At 32.2% G+C, this 24412-nt stretch overlaps 1 protein-coding gene across 2 annotated transcripts; it reads right to left on the reverse strand.

Annotated features, from left to right (window-relative positions):
• Positions 1-753: 753 nt before the first annotated feature.
• LOC139495777 (uncharacterized) lies at positions 754-19734 on the reverse strand. Of its 2 annotated transcripts, XM_071284156.1 has the most exons (16): positions 19656-19734; positions 19042-19214; positions 17938-18034; positions 16492-16715; positions 14866-15020; positions 13947-14097; positions 13610-13683; positions 13258-13483; positions 12846-12997; positions 9526-9682; positions 8030-8161; positions 7461-7619; positions 6631-6721; positions 5890-5983; positions 2816-3175; positions 754-1738 (listed from the first exon to the last, which is right to left on the reverse strand). In XM_071284156.1, the coding sequence occupies exons 2-16, from the start codon at positions 19130-19132 to the stop codon at positions 1028-1030; spliced, it is 2874 nt and encodes a 957-aa protein (XP_071140257.1). In that variant the 5' UTR covers positions 19133-19214; positions 19656-19734; the 3' UTR covers positions 754-1027. The 2 variants fall into 2 exon arrangements, with proteins under 2 accessions (XP_071140257.1, XP_071140261.1); XM_071284160.1 differs by lacking the exon at positions 2816-3175 and having other exon boundaries at positions 898-1738.
• Positions 19735-24412: the final 4678 nt, after the last annotated feature.

Consider the following 24412-nt stretch of genomic DNA (forward strand, 5'->3'; position numbering starts at 1 on the left):
TAATCTAATTTATCTATGATTTTACTACTAGTATCCGGTATACTATGTTCTCATTGTTCAAAGCCGTACGGTGAATTGTTTTTTTTTTTATTCTATACTGAAGCCTTTATGAATAGCGCATTTGTTTAGCAATCAAAACACCACTTTATAATTTGCATATGATGTGTGTAAAAAGGTTAACAGTCTTTTAAAAGATACAATATATCGTTTCATTTTGCTATGCCATCTGTTAAACCGATATCTTTGAAATGAATCATTTTTCTGGGCGGATTCTCGTTTTCCCCTTTTGTTATTCCATCGACCGAAAAAAACGTCAAAACACTGAAAAACTATTACACTCATAATCTTCAATCTTAAAACTGAAAAACTGTCAGATCAGTGTTTTTGGTTTTAAGCTAATTTCCATCTAGAAATTGTGAATATCCTTGGTACAGAAGGTTGATTCAGTTACAACGTGACCATGTAGATTCAAGCCGATTTAACATATGGTATTTATCGTGATAACTAAAAATCTACTTTACTTCTTACTGTATCTTTCAGCATTGATTTGTATATATTGTTTCGAATGCCTGTACCAAATCAGGAATATGACAGTTGATTTCCATTCTTTAGATGTGTTTGAGATTTTGATTTTTGCAATTTTATTAAGGACTTTCTGTTCTGAATTTGTCTTGCAGCTTGTTATTTTTTGTAATTCTACATTTTCTGTTGTTTCATTGAAATTTGTCTCACAACATCGTTTAAACAAAATCAACAAATATGTTATCAATTTAATAAAAAGCAAATATTATATTACAACTACACAGTAAAAACAATTGCTATGAATTTACACCAAAGTGATTCAATATAGCGAGTAGGACTACAATACATGCATTTAACTAAGCTTAAATATGACATAGAAAACCAACGGTCAATTTTCAATGTAGCATCAGAATATCTTCTTTTTACCATGAAATGACATGAAACTTGTGACCTGAAATTAATTATCTAATTTCTCACTTAAAAGTAAAAGTTTATTAAAAAAATGTTAGCCGAGGTTGTTTAATTTCTCATGTGAAATGTACCCTGAATTTGACTGAAAGCCTGAATCAGTTTGATCGTGTAATGAGCTACTGTCGTTTGTTGGTTGAGAGTGATGATTGAGCGATTCCGATGAAACGTCATTGGATTCATCCGCCTTTATCTCCTGTACAAGAGGCGAATCCTGAATGTCTTGATTGTTCGGCAGTAATTCTGTAAGGGAGTATAAAATATCATCCACATTTTGTTGAGGAAGATACTTCTGCAAATCTTCTGTGTAGACACAAGTAGAGAAAGAATCCATAGTTTGACAATATGGTGTCTTTGACAAGTTTTCAGTGCCTTTGTGTGAGGGGACATATCTCAAATCTATATTTTGCAAATCTTCTGAATGAACGTACGAGGAGGCATTATTAACATCTTGCTGGTTTTGAAAATTTTCAATGCGCAAGTCTTCTGTACGTACATATGAGGAAACATGGTCCGTATCTTGCTGATTTTTCAATACATTAACTTCATCATTTTGGTTAGATCTTCTGTCTATATCATTGTCTAGGGGTTCTTCTAAATACCCCGTGCAGTCGTTTGCTAAATTAAGTTTTATATTGTCTTCCGGATAATATGAATTTTCCTGAACTTTGCAATTTCGGCCTGCTTCTTTGTCAATATTTTCATCATTTACCTGTTGACACCATCTTACCTGAACAACACACCTAGTCTGAAACAAATATAGAATGTTAAAACCATGGTAGTTTATGAAAATCACAAAATAGAAAGGCAACTATTTCAGAAAGAAGATAATAATATTTGTAACTCTTTTAATAACATTATATCTATTATTTTTAAACGGACACATCAGTTTTGAAGAAGTTATTCTAAGCTATACTGTAGTGAAATACATCTTGCCGAGTCTGGAAAATTAGCAAAAGCCTTATACTGTAAGATTTGCCAACAGCACCAAATGTAATAAAATACAACAATGATGTGTAACTAAAGATAACCACTGACCATGTTTCTTATTGAAAACTGGCATATGAACGTATGGTGGCAATGAGCTGGGTTTTGGTAAATTAACTTTATTTTTGGTACCAAGCAATGAAAAAAAAAACCAGTAAGATTTAAAATTAAAAGAAAAATATCGTGCATTGGCCGATAAGATATTACAGTTTTGAAGAAGAGACTAAAGTGCTATAAAGATTTGAAAATTTTAAGATTATAATAGATGAAACCAATCAAAATGCAACAAAATCGAGTAACTACCGTAGTAAAGAAAATGCTTAGTCTTAAAATAGTTTTATCTGTATAGCACTAATGCCAGATTTAACTTTTCATCTTACATGATTTGTATAGTGTGTGTTTTTCTTTTTGCGAATTTTTTTAGGTGACCCGTAATACGTATAGTGATTCCATGGGAAGACTTGCATCGTTATTTTTCACATAAACAATGAAAAAAATAAATAATATGTAAAAAGAAGTTGAACGTCTTCATTCTGTGTGCGACCATTGTGCACAATTACAATGATGTTTAAAGAAAACCGTTGGAGCTGCATATGACATATGACACAAACTGGTTACTTCCCTATTAGTGTTTTGAATTGATGAAATTACTGATGTTTGGAGCAGCTACAGAACCAAATTTCGCCTCGGTGGATGTAGGTAAAATAAAAATGTTTCCCATTAACCAGCATACTTACTTGAAATATTTAATGGTGAACTTGAACACCCATGGTGTAATTTATGTTCTTTGACTCTAGATTTGATATTAAAGATTTTTTGAAAGTAATGTTTTACTCACATCTGAGTTTTCCGGCAATACACTAGGCACTTCAAAAACGTCGCTCTGAACATAAGAATCAACAGAATGTACAAGGCATTCATTTATATCTCTCGTCTGATCTTCTTCAACAATCAGATCTGAATGACACTCATTTACAGGAACTGAAGTGCTTTCCAATTTGTTTTGAGAATGCAAACACTTTCCCATTGATGTTTCAAGCAATGGGCATCCTGAATTTGAAGCATCATCAGACATGCCTGAACTATTGGAATGATTACTATTCGTTGTACCAAATACATGTACTTTAACGTAGCCGTTATTTTCAGGCATATTGTCATTTTCATCCTCATCCACTTTATCATTGCTTACTTCTAGTTCCTACATATGTATATATCAAAGCTTTTATTTGACATATATATTGATATAATCCAACTATTCAATATTAATGAATCAAAATAATGTAATCTAAATAATAGCTGATATATATATCTTATATTTTTATTAAGAAACTACCTCCTTAAAACGGGGTCAGGATACCTACAAATGCGTCTAAGAGCACATAAAATGATTAATGTACAATGAAATAAAATGCACATAAGACAATTTCATAGTAAAGAATTGAAACCTTTTAAAACAAGTCACCTTTCATGACAGACATAACAGCATTATAGATAGATAGATTGATTTGATTTTTGGTGTTTTACCGCCACTTTTAAGCACCGCATTTAGGCTATTTCGTGGCGTCCAGGTTTTATTTGTGGAGGAAGCCTGAGTGCCATTATAAAACCACCGACCTTCGATAGGAAAACTGACATTACTAATCAATTAAGATTGAAGTCGAGTGCATCCACACGAGCGGGGGTTCGAACTCGGGGGTAGTAACTACTTAGATCACTCGGCCACCGAGGCCCCCTAGATAGATAGATATATGTTTTTATTGTAAAGTACAATTAGTACATATGAATGAAATATTATACAATATATAACAAATTTAATCATATGCAGTCAATAAACATGAATATTTATACCAAACAGCCTTTGGGAGACTAATAATGTACTGTCATTTATGTACGAAATATTATATGAATAATTTCAAATTCATATATACAGATAAAATCTCAAGGTTTAGAGATCACTTCAATTAAATTGCACACGCAAATCATATTAAGCTTCATTTTCAAAATTCGAAGACTTGTAATTGAACATTTCACCCAACATCTTTTTACTAAAAGTGTAAGTGAAGGAATGTCATTCACTGTAAATCCTGAAATTTTTGCGATGTTTTATTATTGCGAAAATTATGACGAGATATGTTTTACAAGAATAAAAAAATAAGATTTTGATAGTATTGATTGTATTAAACATTCTTAGATCGCTATAATTAACAAAACAAGCTTGTCTGTTGTGTAATTATCGCAATTATGAAATAAACGCAATAATGTATGAGTTACAATAGTCTTACATTAGAAAATGTCCCTTTAAAATATATTTTTTTAATTTACATGTATAATCAATTGTTTACTAGTACTAAAATTAACAAACGGAATTAGATTCTTCGTCTGCAAGTGCAAGTTTCACAAATAAAAATCTTGATATCAATTCACATGCACACAACGTGTCAACAGTAATACCCTTTTATCAAATGCTTTAAAACTAAAGTCTGAAAAGCAACTACAATTAATTGGGAATGCATCAACACAGTATCACATTATTGCTATACAAGCAAAAACTGTCAAATTGTGACTATAGTCAGAAAGTGATTCCCGCTTTTCCAATCCCGCTTTTTCCAATGTGAAAAATTTAATTTGTCGTATGAAACACATAATAAGCAAACCTTTCTTAGAACACCGGGTAACGATTCCGGTTGTGATATCTTCAATTAAAAAATCACAAAAAGACTAAGCTCTGTGGAAAATTAAAAATAGAAAGTCCATTATCGAATGGCAAAATCAAAAGCTCAAACACATCCAACGAATGGATAACAACTGTAATATTCCTGACTTGGTACAGACATTTTCTTATGTAGAAAATGGTGGGTTAAACCGGGTTTTATAGCTAGCTAAACCTCTCACTTTTATAACAATCAATTATATTGACAACGATGTGTGAACAAAACAAACTGAAACAATAGGTAAAAATGTCGATAATAGGGGTACAGCAGTCAAACAATGTAAAACAAAGCGTTTTATTTGTATAATCGCTACTTGAATACACCAATTCTTTGGCATGCGAAGATATATACATATTCATATTTTCAGTCATAATCCCGATTGTGACATGTTGACCAAGTGTCGATACGCATGGATTGTACTGATTTCATAGCAGCATGATTGGAAACGTTTACCCTTCCGACGTACATAGTCCCCCTCCTTGCGGAGTTCATGCGATTCACTCGTTCATTGTTTGGTAACTTAATTTGTCTTCTAATTCGAGTTCGATCATTAAACTATTTTCCCTTTAGATAAATATGTTTAAAAGAGGACGAAATATATGTAAAGAGACATTCAATTTCATGAGTCGAAAATAAACTAACAACTCCATGGCTGAAAAACGAAAATGACAACGAACAACAGACAAACATTTTAAAATTACATACATGTACTATCATTAGAAGAAATACAAACTAATTATGAAGTTATTACAAATATTGCAATAAGCACTTACATTTATTTTGCCATTTGCTTATGTATTTTCCCTTTGAAATATTTTTCGGCGTTCGGTATTTTTGTTATTTAACTTTTTATTCATGTAGGAATTTTTAGAATAACGTAAGAAGTCACGTACATTCATTTTCAGTTATACCAATAACGGTTCAAATTCTACTGCACCAGATACCATTTTCCACAATAAATGGCTTTTCAGTGAGTCCAATAAAAAAACTGATTAAAAGATTGAATGGCTGATAAAATAAAAAGGACAACATATTAAACAAGAACGGAGTTCGATATCGGAGCATTGCATATTGGATTATATTCCTTAAGTTAAGTAGTGTCCATAACACAATATATGTATGTTCATGTCAGTACCGAAGTACATTCTACTATGCTGGTAATACCCCCGGGGACTAACAGTACACATACAGATAATCTTACCTGTCTTGAAATGGTATTGATGGGTATGGTTGGCGGTTCTATGTCAGGTTTATAACACAAACATTTGAAGATGTCTTTCAATTTATCTTTAAATCTAAAATAGAGATTTTCATTACTGAATAATGAATGATCAACTAAATTATTTCTAAATAAGACAAAGACATGTGTGAAAGACTATTTAGTTTACAACCTAAAGGAAACGGGACACAGAATTACTTTCTACTTTTGATTTGTTTTAATCTTTTTTTAACCTTATATGGTCACTACGTTGGCCATGATCATGATTTCCTGTCTTCATAAGGTGTATGATTTTAGATTTACAGATGTAGTGTTCCATTTTTTTTTATGAATGTTGAAAGTATTTCCTTCCATATTTTATGATATCAAAGCGGTCAATATATTTATCGAAAGTAACTTCCAGCGCTTTTTATTCAATTTACCATTATAAACAACACGACCTATCGGTTCCAGTGGTTATACATCTTTCATTTCCGACTTTCCCAAACTAGTGTTGATATGGAGCTTGTCATATGGTTTAATATTGACCAAGGTTTAAGACTGAAAATTGGCATCCAGATATCAGTTTTTAGTTGCTATTCCAGTGTTCGCAAATTGCTAGACATATCAACGTATACTGACAAGTGTCTTTTCTTTAAAACAACGTGGAAAGACGCTTTGTTCATGATTTAATAAAACTTAATATTTCCTTACATTTATGATAAATAAATAAGATTATTATACCTGACTGCTAAAAGTACACATCCAACAAGACCTACAGCAAGACAGGTAACCAAGATAACAACGCTATTCGATACCGCTGAGTCCTTCGTTTCTTTACATACAAAATATAAAATCATTCGTTTTACACGTAGTGTTGTCATTTTAGCGATATTTTTTAGCATTGCCAAATAAGCAGGAGGTTTGGCTAGCCTTACAACAAGGTTCTACCTACAATGCTTTCTCAAAATACCATGTGCCAATTCAGTAATATGGTAGTTGTTATGAAATAGTCCGTTCCTATTTACGTTGGCGTTAGTTTTTGATGCATTTCAGTGTTTCTGCTGTTCCGTTGTCTTCCTCTTATAGTTGATGTCTTTCCCTCGGTCTGAGTTTTTAATTATAATTTGTTTTCTCTCAATCGATTTATGAGTTTTAAAAAGCGGTATACTACTATTGCCTTTATTATTCAAAACTATCAGAATGTACAATACTAGAAAATGTAAAACATTTTTTTTACAAATCTCTCGCTCTCTTCCGGTCTTTAATATGTATATCCATTTTATGTATCTCTTTATATATCACTCTATATCAATCAATCGTTGTCTCAAACAACCGATGCCTCAAACAATCCCTCCATTCATGCAACATACATACTTCGCGTTCTTTCAGTATGTAATGAAATAAGTATATAATGCAATGTATTCAATTTCCATATTTCAAAATCAAACAAGGCTGTTTATTTGATTTTTTCTAATCACCTGTCCCTACACTATAGTAATACACAATGTTCAGCACTTCTTCACTTAAAAGGGTAAATAGTATAAGGAATTCAGTTGTTTATATTTATGTACCTGTTAATGTTGTCACAGTGAAAGTAACTGGAAGGTTTGTTCCGTAATTATATTCTGTGCTGTAGACCAGTTTATAGACATAATTTGACTTCAGCCCGTCAATAGTTATGTTGTTTCTTGTACTGGAAGCTTTCCATGTTGTTTTATTTGTCACACGGTCTAAAAAGATAAAGGTCAGATTATCTCAAATATATTCAATAACAAAGTTTGTAGACATGACTTGTTTATACACTTTGTACTTGAATAATTTTCAAATATTATCGACTTAAGAAAGGTCTTTGGAGTTTAGCCATTGAGCGCATGTATATTCCCCAAACTGTTCACACGAAAGTTATCGCAGTAGCAATTCTCGCTGTTTTACATTATTGGTTGAAAGTTGTATGGTGAATAGATTGTGGCTATACATATATAGGTTGATAGTGGCGACTTTTTAAATTTGCTTTTAAATTTAGGCATTCCTTGCACCTTCTTTGTAGGCAAAAGCTCTAAGTACTCTATATAATTCCATGAACATACACATCGATCCACTGATGTATAATTCGTTTAAGGAATGAAAACGAAACACTTACTATTTAAGAGTCCGTATTGAACAGAGTACTGTAATGGTCTGTATCCATTTGGCTGACAGAAACTTCTTGGAATCATTAACATGATAAAGGTGGTACCAATTTTGTTAATTGTCGGTTTTAAATTTCTATTATCTGAAATGATAAATTATATTTGGGTTACATTAGAATACACTTAATTTTAAACTCTTTTATTGAGATTCACATGAAAAGGGCAGGGGTTTTAATATAAGTCTTGCTCTAGATTTAAACAAGTCACGAAAACGACACAAGGATGTATATATACATGTAAACTTATGTAAAAAAAAAATATAATGTTACTAGTTTGACTGAAAAAAAGGTTTCAATACATGATTAGTAGAAACGATATGAGTTTCATATCGCCACAATTGTACTACACCTTCAAATTCATCGAAGAGTTTGTTACAGGTAATTCGCACCACCAATTTTTAGTATTTTCCTAATTCATCCTCGTGAAATTTTTTAGAAATCATTGCAGTACCTCAATACTGACTACTGAGCTATTGATACACTTGGTGGGAATAACAGTCAACCTGCAGAAGTATAGATCCAGTACTGGTAAATGAAAATAAAATGTATAAATTTTGTGCGTTCGAAAGGTATTTCACTTTAATCAAGAACACTCAAACCAAAGTATTTAAAAAACAGATATAAATATGAATGAATTTTAGGAGTTAAACTACCAAATGTGACATTTAGAGAATAATGAAATTTATCTGTGGCCAGTTTTGCTTGTGGTAGTCGTGACCTTATGTTCTTGGTGTTTTCTTAATTTATCAACGGTTGGTTTAAAAAAAATATGCTATAAATCGTTGCTGTCAAAATTTATAAACCAATGAATAATTGCTATTTTCTTCTTTAAAAAAATAGATTCAAGCCGATAATCTTAGATTATCTACCTTCAGATACAACTAAAGTGGTAAACATTAGACTAACTATAGAAAACATCGGAATTGATGGACAAATAGAAATCAAAGGTACCAGGCTAATAATTTAATACGCCAGACGCGCGTTTCGTCTACATAAGACCAATCTGTGACGCTCAGATCAAAATAGTTAGAAAGCCAAAAAAAAAATACAAAGTTGAAGAGCATTTATGACCCTAATTTTTTAAAAGTTATGCCAAATATGGCTAAGGTTATCTATGCCTGGGATAAGAAAATCCTTAGTATTTCGAATAATTCATACTTTTGAAACAGAAAATTATCAAAATGACCACATAATTGATATTCATGTTAATACCGAAGTGGCGACTACTTTACAGGTAATATCCCCGGGAGCGAAACGCCCACCAACAAAGAGGGATTCGTCGGCATCAAAGGATTTCCAGAAAAAGTGATTTTTTTTCTCCGAAATCTACCCCCGCTATTAGTTGATAAATAAAAAATTTGCAACGGAGAAAGTTGATTTTAACAAGGTACATGGATATTTATTAAGAATAAGGATAATGAGAATGCATGCGACAGATAAAGACATACCTCTTTCTGTCGGATGAAATATACAATTTTCCCATTCGATGCCAGAATCTTTTTTGTTCGTTGAAATAGACATTCCAAAATGCCAACGATCACTGAACTGAGTATCCAGTATTCCAGTTAACTTTTCATCTGTAGAATATTTCCAGTTAACATCTTCCTTAAATACAAGTAGTAAAGTTCTTGTAATACACCATAAATCGTTTTACTTATAACAACTTATTTCTTCAAAATGTCAAACACATAAATCGAAAAAAAACTGACAACGCCATGGCTAAAAATGAAAAGACAAACAGACAAATAATTGTTAACAAGAAACAACATGGAAAACTGAATTTTAAACATATTTTATTCATTAAGATATGAAAAGGATTGAGCAACAGGCACAGCCTATAAAAGCTCTCTCCATATTACATGTTCAAGGTATAATTCAATTATAACAACTGTATTAAAATAATGCAATATACATATAGTGGAACATGCATGCTACTTATGAGCACACACGAGCAAATATATATGTTTACAGTGTTACTTACTAAATGCAAAGTATATTTAAGTATATAGGCAATTACTCATCATGTATTCAAGAACCTTGAAACATGCAAATATCCTTTATAATTCATTAGAAATATATATATATGGTTTGAAAGAGACACTAAGCTTGCTTAGTGGATTAAATGAATTAATGTTTAAGTGGAGGAAAAAAAATAAAAAATAAAACTAAATGAAACAAAAAATAAGTTAGTTTCAAACAAAACGTTGAGTGTCACTGATATATTTATGAAAAATAGCAATATTCATATCATATGAAAAGTATCTGTTTCCAAAAAGTAATAATTCAATATTTATATCAACATTATCAGTAATGGAGTTAATGGAATCAAGAAGGATCTGTCTTGCATCATTGTACTTAGGGAAACTGAAAACTGAAGAGTGAGCAACACGAACCCGTACAAAAACTTGGGTAATCTCAGGTGATCCGGAAGGGTAAGCAGATCCTGCTTAACAGGAGTTATCTGTCGTGTTGCTCACGTTATTTCATACTCGATAAATAGTCTAATTCGGTAGGTCACATTCCTGAAAAGGGATTGTAGTTACAACGTAAGAAACATATCCGATATCATCTGTGAAACGGTTATTCCATAACGGTCAACCAACTCGTGATGGCGTCCGTAAAATTTACGAAGGGATGATTTCAACTTCACCATTTGGAACTCTTGGTTTAATAGCTTCCTTGTGAGCAGTGACTCTCTATCAGGGTAATCATGATAGGAAAGACAGGCGCAGGAATATCATATCAATTGGGAGATATATACTCCGTATGCAGGCGCTGCTGGAATGTTGCTACATAGAAATGGAAAGTTCACAATTGAGGAGCTGATCTCGTTTGTCTTAAAGTTTTGTTTTCAACCGAGCCTCATTGTCAATTTTTAGATGAAGGTCAAGATATGAGACAGACTAAGCTTTATATGTTGCATCCTTTATCTCTTGTTCGATGGGATAGATGCGTTCAACATAGTCACAAAATTTCGAATGATTTAGTGAAAGAACATCATCTATATAGCGGAAAGTAAAATTAAAGGATATTGCTAACGGCCTCATGATAATAAAGAAACAAGTCGGCAAGATGAGGGGCACAATTGGTTCCCATTGGACAGTCTGTTGAAAAACACGTCCTCAAAAACTTAACAAATATATTGTCAATTAAGAAAGCAAGCATCTTGATAATGTCAGTTTCAGAATTTTTTTGTTTGAATCAGTGTGATCCTTTACAAACGAGGATTTATCCCACCCTAAGACAATGTATTTGTATCTTTGCTGGTCATTCTTTTTTATAAAACAAAGCAATACCAACTCTTTCAATTTGTCTTTTAGTTTGGAATGGGAAATACTTGGGTAAAGTGTAGAAAAGTCAAATGTTTAATACTATTACAAGATGAAAGAGTTCAAGGATCCACATGAAATAATTTTAGAAGCTTGTGTTTATTTCTTTTTGTTGATAAGTTAAAAAAATGTTTTTATACTTCTATTTTTTTTAGCATCACTTATGCTTTTTGTGTTTTTTTGTTAAATATTTGTTTGTTTTGAGATTGTGACACAATGTACCCATATTTTGACTATTTTACCTTTTATGTCTGTTTTGTTCACGCATCGTTGAAATATAAAGGAATTTGATGCGACTGTCATACAAGTGAGAGGTTTAGCGCTCTCGAACAAGATTCAATCCACCATTTTCTACATTTCTAAATGCCTGTGCCAAGTCAGGAATATGACAGTTGTTGTCCATTCGTTTGATGTATTTTATCATTTGATTTTGCCATTTGATTAGGGACTTTCCGTTTTGAATTTTCGGAGTTCAGTATTTTTGTGATTTTACTTTTTTTATTTAATCTTTTTTAGACGAAATGTGCGTCTGTCATACACATTTTAAGCCTATTATCAATGATGAGTTTTTTTCGCAAAAAAGATAGTAAAAAACATTTGTCAAGACAGCCATCTATTTTGTGGAAGTATTGTTTCGGCACATACATTCATTCTCTTCGATAACGACGTATAAAATATTGTTAAGGAGGTGTTACTCGAGCATTAATAGTAGATAGACAAGAACTGTTTCATGACACCAGTTCTCACCACAAAATCGTAAGACGTGCGTTGCATAAGTTTGAAGTACGTCGAATTTCAAAGGTATACGCTTGGTGAACGCTTTAACTCCAGGAAATTTTTAATATCATCGTCAAACATCAGCGTATTGCTCCGACGTACGTCGCCACGGAGTGTTAAAAAAAATCTTTTTTTCCTTCGTAGCGTGGATTTCATCTACGTTAGACAAACGCCAAACAGACGCCAACATACGTTACTTGAACGCCCGATTAACGCTTGTGTACGCTTCTAGTACGCCTAAATACGCTTAATGTTCACACGATACAGATAAGATTGACAAATTCAATGTATCCAAAATTAATAGCATATTAGCAGCTAGGTTGGTCCCCTCGGTAAAATATCCAGTATGCCTTCGGAATATACAAATATTGTCGAGAATTTCAATAACGGCCGGGAAACAGACTAATTGGCACCGTACATGTTTTTTTACTACGCCCGGTGTATTATCGGTGCTATACGCTGATGTGTGACGCCGGTATAAAATTCCTACAAATCCCAAGGAATTTCTCCCATGAATTTCAATATGATATATTAACTAAAATCCGTATACAATATAGAATATATTTTGTTAATAAATCTATACGAACTATGAGTCGTCGAACGTTTTGATATTTTTATTTCATTTTGTTCTTGTATTTTGTTATATTTTATTTTGTACTAACCTCACATATAACAATCCCAGACGGCTGCCCTATACGTCCGCGGCACCAAATATATGTTATATTGGACGAACTGATATCACCTTCATAACTTATGGTAAAGGAGTTCCTAGTTTTGTTGACCTCCACAATCACATACAATGGTCTAGGCATATCTATAGAATTGCATTACCCATAAAACATTTTAGAAATAGTCGTAAACATATCATTCTTCGAATTTTAGCTTGCAACAATATTTGCCTAAAAGGTGGTGCAAATTAACATATTTTTGACAAAAAATTTCAATGTACAGTACAATCAGATAACATATGTTTTGACAAACAAATTAAAAAGGCCAAAATCTGTCAACATATATACCTGATCACGAATTAATAAATACTTTTTTTTTCTTTCTAAATTAGATTAATTTACTTACCACTATCTGGATGGAAAACGATTTCTGTAACATTGTGAGACCATCCTATTTGGTTCTTTGCTACTGCATTTAGTCTAAATCCAGCATGTCCAGATGCCCAACAAGTCTTTATATCTGCTGTGTTTGTATCATGAACAGTGGTTGTCATGGTATCATTCGAGATTAAACTTTGTAAGGTTAACTGTACACTTGATATATTTCCTTGTGCCTTATACTTTTGTGGTTCCTAGAAATACCATTTCAATGTAATCACAAAATATAAAAGTGACAAAATATTAGAAGGATCTTATTGTATTTGAAAAAAAATGTCTTAAAATAATACCAAAACATACAGATTCATCTTTTACTTTACCTTGAAATAAATGTATATGTTTCCTGTTTTCTTGACAAATCCACCGGAAGTTAGTGATGGCCCAGTTAGAGGAACTATAAGATAAATGCAACTTATGAACATATAGTATCAGAAAATGGTTGTTAATTCAATATATTTATTCCATATTGTGAAACATTAATGTGGTTTTTGAATAATAATGGACTTAAGTTGCACAATGATCAATGAAAAATTTAACAGTGTATTTCAGCCCAGTTGAATTACTGAATCAACTTTTATCATTTTCGATATGCTTTTAATCTGTACATATTGAATGACTTACAATATATTCTTTATTAATTTCATTGATTGTGAATACCTGTATATTCAGAGGTAGCTTGAATTTCAGATTCCTCGCTCCAAACAAATGAGTTCTCTGGGCGACATTTAATTTTAAAGTTGTAAGATGTTCCAGGCATCACACCAGATATATTAGTAGCCACTGTTTGGTTTGATGTGTTAAGTGTTATCTAATAAGAAAAAAATATTCCATTGGAGCACTTACAAGTTTAGAATAAGATGAAGGATGAGAAACCTTTCCCTCAGAAACCAAAATGACGTAGATTTTAGCAACTATAGGTCACTGTGCGGCTATCAACAATGAGCAAAATGAACACCGCATGACAAGCTATGATAGTTTGGCACCAGCAATGATGTTTAACCCCGCCACATTCTGAATGTGCCTGTTCCAAGTCAAGTGTCTGTAATTCAGTGGTTGTCGTTGTTGCTGTATATCATATTTGTTTCTCGTTCTTTATGTTATTTGGTCTCTAGTGGAGAGTTGCTTCAATTGCAATCATACCTCTTCTTCTTCTTTTATATAAACGGTCGCGGCATGACAAAATTTAAAAAAATGAAAACGAGACAACCAAACTGTCTTACTTATTATGGACAGACAACTGAAAAACACTTAAAAAGACAAAAAAGTTGTCATATTCCTTCCAAGCTGTTTTGAAAATAATTTCACAATTCAGTATTTCATAGGTAAATAGGCAACACAAGTTTACCGATGTTCAAATCTTAAAAATTCATTACAAAGATACAATATAAAAAATAACAGAATAGCATGAACTTCAAAATAAGCTAGAGGCTGGTGCGTCGACAGGGAAAGCGTCTCCTGCTATGCATGCATCACCCGATTTGCAAAATTTGGACAATATTCATTCATAGAATATACTTTAAAAGAGAGTTTATCTTTACAAGGCAGCAGAAATATGGAAATATATCCCAAAACTTACATTACTAGTATAAGGCTGAGTTCTAGACACTACATTCAGCTGACAAACGTATTCGGGACTGTCATACATATTGATTGGTTTGTTGAACTTCCATCCAATTGTTAATGTGTTTGATGTTGGAGAAACGAAAATGTGTTCAACTGGTTCCATTTTAGCTGAAAACAGAACGATGTCGCTCAATCAATTCTTCCTTAAATATGTTAGAAGAATAAACTTGATTAAACAATAACCTATATATAATAAATAAATTTTATTTTATAATTGTGTCACATACTGATTGAACATTATACAATGACATAATAAAGATATACATTAAAACCATCAGTACCCAGCCATAAGATTGGCTTATGAGACACATATCTACAAAACATTTCACATTTAAATATATATATGAAGCGATACAGTTGCGAAGATATCAATAGTTAGAAATAACGATTATTGGAATTCAGAAAAGAGTCTTACACTTTGAATTATATTAGACGCTTTTTTACAATACACACAGTTTTCAATCCTATAGACGCATTAATCGAAGCCTTTTTCAAGTTTTTATATTATACGTATTGCTATCATCAGAGTAATGGTTGCTGTAAGCATAGGGTGTTAAAAAGTAAAATCACAAAAATATTGAACTCTGAGGAACATTCAAAAAGGAAAGTCCATAATCAAATAGCAAAATCAAAAGTTAAAACACATCAAACGAATGGATAACTACTTTATTTCTGACTTGGTACAGGTATTTTCTTATATAGAAAATAGTGGACTAAACCTGGTTTTAAAGTTAGCTAATCTCACACTTGTATTACAGTCGCATCAAATTCCATTATACTGACAACGATGTGTGAACAAAACAAACAAGCATCATTAGGTAAAAATGTCAAAAATAGGGATATAGCAGTCAACATTGTGTTGTAAACATAATAACTTTAAACACAAACAAATATGTAACCGAAAGAAGCACAAAAGGAATATAGACAAAGTAATAATGCAAAAATAATAGACAAGAATAACAAATTTACCAAAGCACAATAGTACAATGACGGGGTGTATAAGTACAGAGCAACGTCATATATGTATCAAAGACACATATAGACAAAGCACATTAGAAAAAATAAAAGACAAGAATATAAAAATGTACTACAATAGCACAATAATGGGAGGTTTAAGTACAGAGTCATATGTATGAAAGACAGTGTTTCGTTTATTTCGGTTAGTTTTGTCGTCGTCGGTTGCTACATGTCATTGACGTTTACACAACCAGGTTCAACCCACCATTTATTTTCTTAAAATGACCTGTACCAAGTCTTAAATATGGCAATTGTTATTTATTAGTTCGTTTCTATGTATGTTGTGAAATCATTTTTGTAAACCTTTGAATTCTCCCAACCAACAAAAAATCAGAAGCTAAGTTTGGTGTATATTTAAATATTCGTGAAGTAAAATAGGCTGCAACGTCCGGATTGAATGGAGACATTACATCCAATGTCTCTTATATGGTCTTGTCTAAGCTGTTATGAAAATGATTCTATATACTTCAATATATTTTTGTGCATGAAAAAATTAGGTAAATAATTTAAAATGTCATTATTTATTATTGAATTAGATGAATTTAGTCAATACTATTCTTACCGTATGTATCGTTGAGAGGAACCACAAACTTTCCTGAAGCCAATGTGTTATTCTCACAAACTCCCGACAAGCCGAATTCATAAGATTCTTTATCATTTAGACAAAGCCCATTTCCAACTAAACAGTTTGTAGTTTCTACTATCTGCTTACAGTGCGATGTTGATACCAGGTCTGTACAGTTGTAATTGTGGATAGGTCTTGATGTATTGTGATACACGGAATTCCTGTGACAGAAAAGTGTTATTTATCTCTGTTATGAAATAAACTAAACTACTAAATTGAGTTTAATCAATGTTGCAAATGTGTTGGTTGTTGGTTAGAAAAAAACAACCTTAAAAAGTATAATGTTGAACTTTAATTAATTGAATGTGAGTTCAATCTAATACATATCAGTTATTGTCTGATGATAATCAATATTGGTAGCACAAAAAAAACACGCATTCTTGGTCGCTTCTTGAATCACGTCCTTTCATAAATATAAGACTAGAAGCGTGCAATAAAGATAAAAAAAAAAGATGTGGTATAATCGTCAATGGGACAACTCTCAGACAGACCCAAACGACATAGAAGTTTTAAAACAATTTACGGTCACCTTACGGTCTTAATCAATGAGTTACTGAAATCAAGTTCTAATAAATAAATCGTCTTCCTCAACTAACATATGCATTTGAATTTTAACCCAAACCTTCCCTAATAAGAATAATATTAATGGTATTAATTTTTCTGCAGCAGATAAACATGTATAAGCACCATTTCTGATCATTATAGGCATTCAAATTGAGACGCATTAATTAATATAAACCATCGAATTTACCATACAATTGAACGCAATTTTCCAAGGATAAAACAGATTTGGAGATATATAAAAGCGTATGTAGCAATCGAAGCGTCTTGGATCACAAACCAAACCTGATAAAATTTCACTCTATGACCTAAATTTTCATGGCTTAAATGTTGTTTTGAAAGTTGCAATTTTCCATTTTCAGATGCGCAATCCCCCTCGTTGATGAAAAAAAAATACAATCACCCTTTTACTGTTTGACTCAGGTGTTACTACTCAGTCGTAAGGAAACACTTTTATATTGTAGTAACTCTCATCTAAAGTGCAGTCTAATTAAGGATAATGATCACAATTTACTTTTAGAACGGATACGTTATAATATAAGTAATATTTATCTGTTTTAAAAAAAATACCTCAAGCTTTCGTTGGGTTTGGAATATGGTATTCCACAAAACTGATTTCCTTCGCCTTCAAGGAATATAAGTAGAGCATCACAAATTTGCTAAATGTAAGGATTTTTAACTATGTTCCTTTTTGTTAACACACTAATATGTTATTTATGATGTTGCAAAATCTTCGAAATTAAGTCTAAATATTAAAATATATTTAGTTATTTGCGTAAAAGATTAATGCCGTAATGGATTGTAAAATATTGAACAACTTACTCTAGACTGTAAGTAAATGTCCAGCTGGTACATGTCGAACTTGCCTGCCACTCACAAGAAATCTTCTCACGATATAGGTAGACACAACGGAAACATTCTAGTGATAACAAAATAAATCATATTAAGTTATGTTGCATTGATTTGTTTCTAATCAATTAACTTGTATATTAAAAAAAATTAAAAAAAACCCACATATTTTCATTTTGCTATCAAACAAAACTTTGATTGTACCAATTATTTCCTTCAAAAGATTACCAAATATATGTATTTTAAAATATGTCAACAGCAAGTTTGTATTCGACTCCTGTCTACTTGAGGTATACATGTATTCAAAAGAAAGAGGATAGAATATTATAACAGGGAAGGGACTATCTAAATGATCTAAGTCGAAGTAAAAGGGCCCAATAAAACTTGGTTCCATCACTTTTCACGAGAATCTCGTGTATGGAGTCAGCCAAATACGAATAAAGGTACAAGTCGGCAAGACGATGAACTCAGTCAGTTCCAACAGAAATGTCGGCTGTCTGTTGAAAGACACATACCCCAAACGTAATAAATATCTTTTTAACAAAAAAAACATACACCTTGTTAATAATATCTGAATAAGAAGATTGTGATATAAAATCAACATGAAAATAGTGAGAGAAAAAAACCCAACATAAAACGGAATTTAAAAATTTAAAAATTGACATGAAAATTGTCGAATATCAAATCAATATGAAAATGGGCACATCAAATCAGCATGAAAATGGGGATATTAAATCAGAATGAAAATGGAGATACAAAAATGAACATGAAATGAAAAAAAAGAGGACAAAAAAGACTGCCATATGATATATAGTCATTAATCTTGAGTAGTTGGACAATTAAGCGCCTTATAACGAACCCAACTCTTTTTTTCTGATTTTGGAGGGTACTTCTCGTCCTAGAAGTATGGCACTTTTTATGTTTGAAACATGAACCTGAACCGAAGACTCCTCCTACTCAATGTGCAGCACTGTATTACTGTAATCATGGTCTTTTTATTTTCAATCGTTAGCTCAATCAGTTTGTTAAATATTAATCATTGGGAATTTTGCGTAATATGCATATTTTTACACATACCAATGTTTTTGCTAGATTCTCTGTCTCCTAATGCTTCATGTAGGATAAAAACAACAAGGCATGCCCAATAAATCAACTGGGGTTTTGCCATGTACGTACAGATAAGTACAATCAACTGACGTCATAGATAAAATCAAAGGCTCGCGAGAATATCAGCATGGTGTTTCTCCAAACTGAAAATATTAATAATATAGAATTATATGAAAATATTTAAAATACCATCATTTATGTGTTATACATTTGTATTTGCATGATAGTAAAAAAAAATATGAAACTAAAACACTATTCAAGTTTTTAAACTACCATACCCTTCAAGTTCAACCTATTAAAGAAGAACAAAATAGGATGGAACTGTCCATTCCAAGCCTTGTCTGCAAGACGGTTTAAATTGAATCATTCATTGTGAAACTTAAATGAAAGCTGTAAACAACAACATACTTTTGAATGTAAAGAATATCAACAACATATATTAATCTATTAGTGTTAAAGTGATTATATTTCAATTAAAAACATAATGCAACATAGTTATAAAGAACTAATTTTCTAATTTTTTTTCTAGATTCCTTAGAACCACCAATATTGTCGATATAAAAGTTAAAGTTAATTATACATACATAACAGTTAGGATGGACCGCCATTTATACAAAGTATAAAGTACAATAACAAACAAATAGTTTAATCTTTGTTCAAGCACTTTAGGATGTATCGATAAACAATGAGTGTTTAGTTCGATAACTTTTGACCAGATTTAGAAGGAAGATACATATTTTTCCACTATCAAAGTATAAAGTATTTACGGTTTCGTCACGTAGGTTTGAATTGATAGGAGTCAATACATTTTAACATTCTATTGTCATTGTAACAATTTTGAAATATGGTGTCGATTTAAATGAAATCTCAAAAATTGAATCAAAGGTTTTTTTATGATTTAAGCGGCTGTAGTAAAATTTCGCGTTGATTTAAACTTTTTAATTGTTTCGCGTTTTGTCCTGACAGAAGTTTTTATAGCTTTATTTCACTTATTGTTAAAGAATTACAGTGACCCATAGTTGTACATCTTCATCCTCTATGATCTTTTTGGATATTTGTCTAATTGGCAATCAAAACCACCAGTATCAGTCACACGTGCTTATTCTTACAGTAACAACGGACATTGAATGCATTACTTTCCCAATCTATAAACATAAACTGCAAAAAGGTATATGTCCTACTAGTTTTGACCTTCGTAGAAGCGACATATCTTACATATAAATAATGGTATAGGTTTTTTTAAGAATTTGTAATCGGGCGATGCTGGATTATCTCCCGTTTACCGAGAACAAATTGCAGTGAAATGTAAAGAATTACATATGCAATGATTGCAATCCATGTATATGAGGGGGCGACCATTTGTTTTTCGTGGGAGACTCAGAATGGGTGGTGGTGGTGGTAGTTGTGGTGGTGTTGAGGAGGGGGGTAAGGAGGTAACAGGGGAATTTTGAAAATGAATATTCTGGCCTTGTAGGTGCTGAAAATAAATAACTTTGCATGAGAACGTATGGCAAAGAATATGCTCGAATTTAAAAGGCAGGAAAACATAAGTATGCGTAGCAACAAATGACAATAAATAGTCAATCCGCTAAAAATTCTCCTCTCCCACAAAATCTATAACATGAAGTTTTAAGTATGAATTCGCTACATATGCTATTATTTTCAAAGTAGATATATGTACATTCTACAACATCAGTTACTTATTATTATAACGCTTTTCTTTATCATTTAGATATAGTTGGGGTAGGTTCACGAGAAAAATATTCACCAACGTAATATTTTATAAACCGTGTATATTTGATATTACAAGGCCGTAGCTAGGCATCTTATTTTAGTGAGGCATCTTATTTTAGTGAGGCAAAATAATTGAGCCGAGCGAAGTGAGGCGAAATTTTTGTTTGGAGGGTATGAAATGAATGGTGCAAAATCCTGCATTCTAGGCATTTTTAGAGAGTTTGATAATGTTTTGAATTTGGACACTTTTTATATATTTTTTTTTATATTTTAAGACTTTTACTAACACCAAATTTTTAACAACTTTATTTAAATTTATATGTAAGATAATCATCCAAATATCACTGATTTGGGTCTGCTGCCAGAACAAAACAAACATCGATTCAGTAGAGTTTGCCAAATTTTTTTATGGCCGGTTCAGTCAACTCGTTTCAGAATCATAATTTGGTCTGCTGATATCCTTATCGCGATTAACATGGCAAGCCCGCACAATCTCTCGCCACTCATGCATGCTCTTTTCCAAGTTTTCAGTCGTTTCAGGGCAGTCTGTGTTTCTAAAGGAAGCACATTATCATCAACACAATGATCAATGTCTTCTTCCAATTCCTTCTCCATCAGCAATTTGGTAGCAGCATCGGTAGTAACAGTTTTGTTTGAAAAGGGAATTAAGCTTTCATGTAAGCACCATCATACAGTTGCAGTTACAAAAAATTAAACTCGCTTTTATGCTGACAAAGAGTAGACAAACTAAGGATAGAATGAGATAAGATAAATGTATATGATTCTATCTATAGAGTATATATAATATGGGTACAGGGGTATTGGAATGGAGTTTTTGACGTTTACATGTAGGTCCATAATTTCAAATTATTTCTGGAAATAGTTGGTGGTATTTTAGTTCCAGAATCTATAAATTTAGGGGTTAGGGGTATGGGGTGTCCGATTCCGAAACCCCGAATATAAAGAAACGAAATTCCGTAGTCCCGAATAAGTAGAGACAAAATCCTGTGTCAAAGGTTTTACCATTCCTCAATAATATCAAATTGGAATATGGGATATTCTTTCAATTTTTAAGGTTAAAGAAACATGGATAGAAACTAATCCATGCATGTTTCATATTATTTATATTTTATTTATCTGTAAAGAGAAAGATTAAAGTTTCGTGAAATGACAGGACTGCCCCTTGCGATGAATTGATTTGTCAAAAGTTGGTTAAACGGAGAAATGAATACGCAGACAGAACTGCCCCTTCCGAATACCAGTACTTGATTTGTCATTCTACTTATCGTTTTTGGATTGTTCTAATGAAGTTGTATACAATACTCAGACTCTGTTCACAAAAAAAACTAGTTTACTAGAATTATTCCTTCTTTACCTTCAGTGTCGCTTTTCCCTTTCTGCAAGAGCCTGTTTTTAACTAGAGATCCATGATGATTATCATTACTAGGTTAATGTAATCAAGAAACATCACCCGTTAAGATACTGAGTTATATCCATGAAGAATAGTTTAAAAGGAGTGATGACAAGTTATATAGAAATTAAGGTTGAGACAGAACAACAAATGACTATTATATTGATATATATGTATAAAAAAAATAATGTGTCGAAATTTTAGTGAGGCAATTGCCTCACTTGCCTCAAGGGTAGCTACGGCCTTGTTAATTAGGTTAGTAGGGAGACGGGGCTTATTTCATTCACGGTTAGTAGTGGAGTTACGTCCCTTTATATTCCATATTAGGTAAGAAGGGAGGCGGGCTTATTTCATACACGGTTAGTAATGGTGTTACGTCCCTTTATAAAAACAAAACGGTACTGAGAAAAAATCTTAAAGGTTTCAACAGCCGAAGAAATTGATGATTACGATGGAAATAAATTCATAAAACACATTTTAACCTAACAAGTTGTTTTTGTTGGCATCTGTTTTTGTAGGATCGATGGGAGTAGTTTCTTAATGCTAACAGTATCGAAGACTTGCTTATTTTGATAGGTCACTAGTCTAAATTCCACACGTTAAGATAGTCGGTAAGATAAATTCGTTACTCACTATGTAACTAATAATATCAGTATTCAAAACTATATCTAAACAATGGAATACAATAAAGCATTGACAAAAGTTAATATAGAAAAACCTATACTTTTTAATATTTTCTTGAATGACATTTTTCATTTTGTATCAGGCAGTTCATTGTATAATTATGCAGATGACACTACTTTGTCATATTTACATTCTGATATAGACACTGTTGTAAATATTTTAGAAAAAGAAGGCTTAGAGCTAATAGATCGGTTTAGTTTAAATCATATGAAGGCCAACCCTGCATGGCAAGTTTGAGGCAATAGCCATTGGCAAGAAAACTGAAAATAAGAATATTTCTTTTAATCTAGAATTACACTCTACAGTTCGTCTTCAACACTTCACATTCAAGGAAAAAGATGTGGGAATTAGTTTAAGGAAGAATTTAGTGTTTTAGGAAAACAATTACACAATGAGGTCACATATTTCCAAACTTCTTTAATAGAAAATAACACTGACCAGATGTCTACTGGAAACCTATTATTAGAATCCATGATAAGCTTTGACACTTCAATAACGAACCCAAAGTTATTAGTAACAGATATGTCAAACACCTTGATAACATCAACCCCAATTAGAAACTCGTCTGTGAATAGTACTTTTCGTAATCTACAAAATCTGGATCATTACAACCTAGATTTGCAACAAGAAGTAATAGATTTAAAACAAATGGTTGAAACAATTATCAAAACAATCCATTCAAACAAGCAGGATCAAAGTCTTCCTCTTTCAAAAACTGTTAATTCGTCAACACAAACTGTAAGCGTTTCTACTCAGACAGAAGAACAGGAAAAGACACTGAAGACCCGGCATACTTCGATGCACATTGAATATAGAACTGTTTCAACACAGATCTACAAACCCATTGGATCTGAAGAAAAACGTTTTGACCCTCCTCCACATAATGTAGTAGACTACCAACCAAAACCCAAACCTCCAAAGCCTGAATCAAGTAAAACAGAATTTGGACCAAGTGATTACTCAAATGACAATACAGTACCCATTCCCAATCGTATCACTGGTGAAAACAACAAAACCATACTAATAATTGGGAGTTCCATTTTAAAGGGTATTCAGCCCCGTGGACTACAAAACAATGAGGTATGTACCAACAGAGGAGCCAACATAGATAGACTGATAGATGTACTACAAAAGAAGGGTATGTCAACATACAAAACAATTATCATCCATATTGGTGGAAATGACTTAGATAATGGTGACAATCTCCAAAGCATAAGAGATAATTACGAAGCTCTTTTATATTTACTGAATATCAAATGTCACCCACATTGTACATTTGTAGTTTCTGGATTTCTACCCAGAAAAGGATTTAATATGCATAACCAAATGAAATGCTGAAAGACTTATGTGAACAGTTTAACATACAATTTATTGATCATACAAACATGTTTTATGATAAGAATTACAATCTTTCTTATTCTCTTTTTCATCATGATGGGATTCATTTGTCAAAAAAAGGGACATCAGCGTTCCTAAGATCAGTCAACATGCATGTTAGTGTATTAAAGCATA

This window comes from Mytilus edulis, chromosome 1 (genome assembly GCF_963676685.1).
Source record: "Mytilus edulis chromosome 1, xbMytEdul2.2, whole genome shotgun sequence".
In the NCBI taxonomy this organism is placed as follows: domain Eukaryota; kingdom Metazoa; phylum Mollusca; class Bivalvia; order Mytilida; family Mytilidae; genus Mytilus; species Mytilus edulis.